This window comes from Aricia agestis, chromosome 8 (genome assembly GCF_905147365.1).
Source record: "Aricia agestis chromosome 8, ilAriAges1.1, whole genome shotgun sequence".
NCBI lineage: Eukaryota > Metazoa > Arthropoda > Insecta > Lepidoptera > Lycaenidae > Aricia > Aricia agestis.
The window spans coordinates 6,852,474-6,860,863 of NC_056413.1; the positions used below are offsets into that span (position 1 = coordinate 6,852,474).

At 35.9% G+C, this 8,390-nt stretch overlaps 1 protein-coding gene across 1 annotated transcript; it reads right to left on the reverse strand.

Moving 5' to 3' along the window:
• Nucleotides 1-564: 564 nt before the first annotated feature.
• Nucleotides 565-2,143, reverse strand: LOC121729423 (MRN complex-interacting protein). Its single transcript, XM_042117940.1, has 3 exons — nucleotides 2,122-2,143; nucleotides 1,919-2,035; nucleotides 565-1,683 (listed from the first exon to the last, which is right to left on the reverse strand). Exons 2-3 carry the CDS (start codon nucleotides 1,967-1,969, stop codon nucleotides 814-816), a joined length of 921 nt encoding a protein of 306 aa, XP_041973874.1. The 5' UTR covers nucleotides 1,970-2,035; nucleotides 2,122-2,143; the 3' UTR covers nucleotides 565-813.
• Between the last annotated feature and the right edge of the window lie 6,247 nt (nucleotides 2,144-8,390).

An 8,390-nucleotide genomic window follows, 5' to 3' on the forward strand; every position in this document is an offset into this window, starting at 1 on the left:
AGTTTATTGTATTGGAGCCCCCCTTAAATATTGATGTAGTTTGTTTTTAGTATTTGTTGTTATAGCGGCAACAGAAAAACAATATAATCTATGATAATTTCAACTCTCTAGCTATTAGGCGCTGTGCTGACGACGGGGCGGGGCAGGCTTTTTGTCCGCGAACATGCCGCGCAGCCAGTGCCGGTGCTATCATTCGCGGCGAAATTGACCGGCCCGCCCCGCCCCGTTGTCTGCAAAGCGCCTTACCGTTCTTGAGTTTTGGGTATGGAACCCTAAAAACATGAAATTTAAATTTTGTACATAAATTCTCTTTTCTAAGATGTTCCAAGGGATATTTTACTGGGCATTCTTTTTTACTTTTAATAACTGTTGGAGCATTTATGTATTAAATAAAGTGATATTATGTATTTGCCATTGTGAATTTAAACTTTTAAACAACAATAGTAATATATTGTTAATATACAGTATTATGTATGTTGGATGTAGAATTTCTGTATGGTTTGTTTATATAAAACAGACAATTACTGTTTTGTAATAAAAGTATTAAGAATGGTTTGAATTTTATTTGCTATTTTATACATTTAAATGACAATGTAATAGCGGTTCTACAAGATGGCCCAGCGTAGTGGGCCATTACGATGGGTCAGCGTGTGGAAAACTTAGTGGCGTAGCCATTGCATGCGCCATTCGATGGGCCGACGCTGGCCACTCTTGTAGAGGCGCTATACGCTTCGAAAGTAATCTTCTTCTAAAGTAATGTATATTGGATAATAATCATCTTAAATATCTAATATGGAATCAAGATCATTTTCATCACATAGAGAAAACAAATTTTGTTTTTCTTTTTTTTAAAGTAGTTGCCTTATCAACTGTTGTTTCAATCACACCAAACTGTGTGCATTTTGATTCATCATGTTCGATCATTGTGTCTTTTGGCACCTTTATAAATTCATCCTGGCTCATACCTATAGTTAAAGGAGTCATTGCTTTAATATCTAAGTGTCTTTGGCTTGTCTTAGAACAATTATCATTTACACTTGCATCATCAGACACAAAGGCAGACCATTTATTTGATTTTATATTATGGTCTCGTTTGGGATAATATTTCTCATTATATTTATTGGTGTACTCATCATCATCACCCTCATATAGTTCACATTGTTTTCTTGGAATTTGTTCTCTAATTGAACTACTAACGGATATATCATCGGAGACAAAAGCTGACCATTTGTTTGATTTCATCTTAGAATTTTGTATTTGAGACTGTATAATATCTTTAGATTTACTATTAAAAATATTAGACCTGACATGCTCATTTTCATTTACTTCTATTTTATATAGTTCATGTTTCTGTTTCTTAGCAACTTGCACAGGGATATCTATATTACAGTCAGATTGTTGGTCTGAGTCAGATTTATCGTCATTTTCATCAATGAATGCCAACCATTTGCTTTTTCGTTTTGAATAACATTGTTTTCTGTCTTTCTGAATACATTCAAAATCATCATCACTGTCTAAATCAAGTTGTGTTACAGTATCACACTTATTACCCTGCATTGAATTTAATTTTTGTACATGACCCCTACATTCCAGAGCTGTTCCAAAACCATAATGTCTCTTGATGGACTGCTTTTCACTACAAAGTTTACACTCCCATTTATTGCTTTTCTTTTCTAAATGAACCTTAAAAATATTTTCCTATCAAACTAGTAGTCAGAAGTGCAACATAAATGAATAAAGTTTATCCCGAAAATTTGACCATACCTACATTGTATGTGATAATATAATATTAATTAAGTATGATGTATTCTAAGATAAATACCTAAGTACCCAAGTGTGTATGTACGTACAAAACTTTTTACTCGAATGATAATATTATTACTTACTTACTTTTAATAATAAAAAGCAATTTACTTACCTGAAATATTGAGCATTTGTAGCATTTAAGAACCTGGAAAGTTTGCGGCATTCCGAAATATCTAATATGATAGCTAGATGCTTACGTGAGACGCAATTCGTCTTTTGTTCCTACTTCCTAAAGTTGACAAAAGTTTTAACATAAATTAACTTTGCAAAACTTTGCTGAAATTTCCTCTTGTATGCAAAGAGTACGAAACCTACCTATACGGTATACCTAATAAATAATAATATTATTTTAAAGTTTTTAAACTACTGTACCGTACCTACCTACCATAAACCTATACGACAGTATATATTAAGGCTGCGTTCCAGATGACGTTAATTTTGACCGAAACGCTCAAAACGTCCCCTTCTGCCGTTCCCTTTGGCGACCGGGGTCGTTTTGATCGCGGCTATGACGTCACTCATGGCGTCATCATTTTGGCTCAAAACGACCCTTGACGAAGATGGGTCAAAGTGGGCGTTCTAGTTTTTTTTTTATTTTAACGTAACTATATCGCGAAAGCCATGTTCGGAAAGTTTTCAGGAGAGAGTAGAGACAAAAAAACTTTATATTATTTAAAATTTGTATTTAAACAAATATGTAATATTTAAATTACTTAAATAAATGAAATAACATTTAATGAATTATTTTGATTGGGAAATAAATTGTTTTAAATGAAAGGTCAAATGACTTCTTATAAAATATAATAATTAATACTACTTACTCGTACTTGACTAAGCATTTATGCGGTACCTATCGTTACCTAACGTTTATATGTATATTGTGACAATAGTCAATATTCAAAGTATGTGGTTTTGTTATTAAAATATGATTCAATGTGAAAACTCAAATATAATAAAAGTTTAACTATATTAAAATATGATTACTTAAGTAAAAAAATGTAATACTAAAAACGAAACAAATATAATATTATGTATTTTATTTGTAAAATAAATGTAACTATATACAATAAAATTACTTTTATTTACGACTTGAAGAAAAGGATAATATCCAAGTTCGGTTCAATTTACCTATGTATAAAAAAAATTATAGTTCTTTTTTTAAACTTTTCTCAAAACGCTCAAAACGATCCATAATCCGTTCCATTTGGGTTTGTATCACTGACGCTCACAAGCTAGTGGAACGGGAAAAACTACGGTCTTGAGCGTGAGCGTTTCTAACATCATCTGGAACGCGGGGTAAGTCTATATGGTAATGGTCATTAATTTATGTTCTTCTTCTTCTTCTTCTTTTTTTTTCATATAATGGCACTTCGGCTATAACCATGGCCAGTGTCGAGTATAATATTATGGCGGGAAAACAATATTCTTTAATACAATTTTTCATATATTATCGTCAGGTCAATCAGGTCCAAAGTCTAGTCAAAGTCTAAGTATAAAGTCAATACAGTCAAGAAGTCAAGTCGGTCGATTCAGTAAAGTGGCAGGACGCTTTACTGAAACTTTTGATGGAGTTTTGGAGGGAACACAAAAGAGCACGTTTCTGGTTACTACATCACTTTCCCACACTTGTGCACGATAACGAATATTTAATGGTTAATATCCTACCAATATTACACATTAAAAACCCAGATAACACAATTTTAGGAAAATAATATAAAAACACAACATCACTCTTTCACATTCTCCCAAAAAACTTCTTCTTCTTCTTCTTTACAAATGGCCCATTTTATGTTTAAATTTTGATTTTAATTTTTACATTGACAATTGACTATTCATGACAGTTGACAGTTGTATTTTTTTCTTCTTTAGTGTTCTTTAGTGGCTAATATTTTACCAATAATGAATATCAAAAACCCAAAAACCACAATTTGGAAAAAAATAATAAAAATTAAAAACCACATCAACAATAAAAAGTAGAAGAAGTTTGAAAGTGACATGCCCGCCAACACTCTTTCAGTTGTCAAGTTTCAGTTTGACAAGTTTTTATTATGTCAGCGTGTTCCTAAACTATTACCAGTGTACTGACCTAATCGCTTAGGCCAATGATCGCTTAGGTTTAAGATATTTTGATTTATGTCACACTTGACAGTACACTGATATTTTTTTGAAACACAACCCATATGTAGTCAGTGATGCCCAGGTTGGCATCACTGACTACATATGGGCTACACATAATTTCAGATCGGTGAGGAACCAATAGAAAATTATAAGATTAAGATAAAACGATTTTAGGTTATAATCTCCCGATTCAACGGTAATGCTAAACCGAGTGGTCAACTTACATCACTACATTGTTGTACTCGCTCGGACGATAACAACAATCTCTTAAAGAAATTTTGGGAAATTGAATCAGATATTCAAATGCCAAAGGAACGTTTATTTACTCACGATGAACAACGATGTGAAGAATACTTTGCGAAGACAACACGTAGAGATCCAGATGGTCGCTATGTCGTTCGTCTTCCGTTCAAGAACCAGAATCCTCAAGTAACATATTCACTGGAAATTGCAGAGAAATGGCTGAAATCACTAGAACACAGATTAAATAAAGATAAAACATTACAAACTAAATATAATGAAGTAATAAATGAATATCTCATTCTTAATCATATGGAACTTATACCTGAAACAGAAATCAACAATGAAAATGCCGTTTACTTACCACATCACGCGGTCGTGAGAGATGATAAAACGACTACAAAGGTGAGAGTTGTTTTCGACGCGTCCTGCAAAGGAAAAAATAACAAATCACTGAATGATCATCTCCTAGTAGGACCGACAATCCAATCAGAACTTAGATATATCATCATGAAGTGGCGCACGGCACCCATATGTCTTTCAGCTGACATTATTAAGATGTTTAGGCAAGTGAAGACGGATGAACGGGACAACAATAATTATCAAAGAATCCTATGGAGAAAAAATCCTTATGAGAAAATAAACCATTATAGACTTACCAGAGTTACTTTCGGTACAGCTTCTGCACCTTACCTGGCGGTAAAGGCACTCCAGCAAGTAGCGCGTGACCACGAAGAAGAATATCCTATAGCAGCTCAGAAAACATTAAATGATTTAGACGTAGACGATTTTATGAGTGGAGTTCAAAATGTGAACGAAGGTATTAAGCTGTTTAAGGAAATGAATGAGTTACTAGGTAAGGCGGGTTTCAAACTACAAAAATGGATAAGTAACAATGAAAAACTTAATGAACTAATGGAAGGAAAGGATGGGACGACAGGAAAGGGAAAGGATAAGGAAATAAAAGAAGATGAACTATTAAAAATAATGGGACTTACCTTCGACCGAAGCGAAGACGCGTTCCGTTTCGTAGTAAACCTCCCGACGCTGCAGGAACCTGTAACGGAAAGAAAAATTATATCGGACATAGCACGTTTTTATAGCCCGCTAGGGTGGGTTGGACCTAACATAATATTAGCCAAGATAATGATACAAAAGCTGTGGCTCGCAGGTATTGACTGGGACGAAGTCGTTCCAGACAACTTACTAAAAGAATGGTTAACTTACCGTAGTGAACAAATTAAATTGACTAAAATACGTGTACCAAGATGGTTGGGGACATCTAAAGCTGATCGCGAAGTTGAGCTGCATGGCTTTTGCGATGCATCTAAATCAGCGTACGCAGCTGTGGTGTACATTCGAACTTTGGATCCTGAAGGAAAGGTTAATGTCTCATTAGTTACAGCAAAAACGAGAGTCGCACCTGTGAAGCAAGTCTCAATACCGAGACTTGAAAAAATAAAAAATAATAACTAGATTGTTAATCGAAGTAGCAACCATACTCAATGTTGCAAAACCCAACTCGCACGCCTGGACGGACTCAAATGTCGTTCTGGCATGGTTAAACAAACATCCTAGCAAGTGGAGTGTGTTTGTAGCAAATAGGGTATCAGAAATTTTAACAAACTTAGACCCGCACAATTGGTCGCACGTTAGCTCTAAACATAACGCAGCTGACTGCGCCTCTCGCGGTCTAAGCCCAGCTGAATTGATTAACAATTGGCCCATGTGGTACAACGGCCCAGAATTTTTGAATTTCAGAATCATTGGTGGCAAACAGATGGCAAAATCTCATTACCGTTCATGTGTCATATGTGTCAAAAACGCCGCCATCTAAAAAACACCTTTGATGGGTCAACCTACAGCTAGGATCACTCCATCTCGACCGTTCAGCCACAGTGGAGCGACGCTGGCCCAATCCAAATAAGAATGAGCAAAGGCAGAGGCAATCGATCGTACAAAGGATATATCGCTTTGTTTATTTGTATGACAACAAGAGCCATCCATTTAGAGGTTGTAAGTGACCTTACATCAGAAGGCTTCTTACAGGCTTTCAAGAGATTTGTAGCCAGACGTGGGCATTGTTCGAATCTTTGGAGCGACAATGGCACGAATTTTATTGGAGCATCAACTGAGCTCAAAAAACATTATATAGCTGAGCAGAAGCAGCTGCTCACAGAAGTTGCCGAAGCATTAGCAGTCAATAATTGTGAATGGCATTTTATACCCCCCCATTCCCCCAACTTTGGAGGTTTGTGGGAGGCAGGTGTAAAATCGGTAAAGTACCACTTGAAAAGAATCGTTGGCAACTCCACCCTAAGGCCTAACCTACGAGGAGATGGCAACGGTCCTTGCTCAAGCGGAAGCATGTCTGAACTCTCGTCCGTTGTCTGTGATCAAGGACGATCCAGACACCATTTTGACACCCGGACATTTTCTCATCGGAGAACCACTGGTAACAGTTCCTAATCAGAACCTAGAGACATTAAATGTAAGTTCATTAAGGAGGTGGCAACACGCTCAACGCATGCTTCAGGCTTTTTGGCGACAATGGTCGCAAGAATACCTCACCAAATTTTTAGTGCGATATAAAGCGAATTCAGCGTCCATTCACCAATTCAAAATTGGTGACACTGTTATCATTAAGGAAGATAACATGCCCCCCTGTCGCTGGCTTTATGGCAGAGTGACTGCCACTCATCCTGGCAAAGACAATATAGTACGTGTAGTTACTCTTCGAACGAAGTCAGGTTATCTTAAGAGACCTACTTCAAAACTTTGTATACTTCCCAGTGCGGAATAAATATGTACCCATAAAATTGTTCTTATGGTTTAAAATTAGAAAATGTAGATACTTACCTTTATACAGTCCACTTACTTGTTTGATATGTAACACTATGACAATCTAAAGTGTATTTTTAAAATAGACTTGTAATTTTTATTTCAAATTTATTTATAAGTCCAAAGGTCTTACTTAAAACTTTGGCCTTGGTGGGCGGCATGTACAATATTTATCTTGGCGCTGCCATCTGGCGTCATACAATAATATTAACTTCACTGTGTGTTAGTGTTTTATTGGACACTTTAGTTTTGCCATCTACTACTAGAGGGCAGGCGAGCTGTTGTAGATCGCGCTATAGGAGTTACGTCTATATTAAGAGGATACACCAGGGGCGAGAGAAATTGAAAATAGGTATTTGAAAATGTATTGCTGTCTCACCAATCTCAAGTCTCCCACCGCAGAGCGCGATAGAGACAACACGACGAAAGTTCTAATAAAAGAACAGAAAATCTTCGATTCGTTGTCCTCTGATTCCTTCCCCAAAACTTAACCGATTTAAGTAATTTTTTCATTAAGAATTAAAACCAGGCTTGAGCTGTGTTCCTATGTTTTATTTTTTTTTGTATATTCTAGCCAGTTTTGTTTTCTGGGTGTTTGAACACAGAGGAAAATCTGGCCATTTTTTTGGGTTTTTGGACGTTCTTATCTTTTTTAATAATTAAATTATGAAAAAAAAGAAAACATAGGGACATGCTAATAGTGGCCATAAATATTCAGAAAAAAAATCATAACTCTACCGGCATTATCCAGGGAGGAAACAGGGGACAGCGTTTGTATGGAAAAACGGCGGTGTGGAATCCTCTTAAGAGGATACACCAGGGGCTAGAGAAATGAAAAAAAAGTACGTGTAATATCTATAGCTGTCTCCCTTACCTCAAGCCTATACCGCAGAACGCGATAGAGACAACTGCAGAAAATCCAGAAAATCAACGATTCGTTGTCCCCTGATTCCTTCTCCAAAAATTAACCGATTTAAGTAGTTTTTTCATTAAAGATTAAAAAAAGGATTGAGCTGTATTCCTATGTTTTGCTTTTTTTGTATAATCTAGCCAAATCTGTTTTCTGGACGTTTGAACACAGCGGAAAATCTGGCCATTTTTTTGGGTTTTTGAACGTTCATATCTTATTTAATAATTAAATTAGGAAAAAAAAGAAAACATAGGGACATTGTATTAGTGGCCGTAGATATTCAGGAAAAAAATTATAACTCTACTAGCATTATCCAAGGAGGAAACAGGGGACAGCGTTTGTATGGAAAAAAGGGCGGTGTGGACTCCTCTTAATATAAGTATCCTCATACATTTGAATAAAAAGTTGATCCGTACTCAAACCCGAGTTTCATTGACACACCTGCCTATAGGTGTGTCAATGAAACTCCTATACG

Bases quoted from the DNA above. Each gene is read 5' to 3' on its own strand.
- LOC121729423 (XM_042117940.1), bottom strand. From the start codon at position 1,969: ATGCCGCAAACTTTCCAGGTTCTTAAATGCTACAAATGCTCAATATTT. The intron at 1,684-1,918 runs GTAAGTAAATTG...AATATTTTTAAG, and splicing joins ACAAATGCTCAATATTTCAG to GTTCATTTAGAAAAGAAAAG.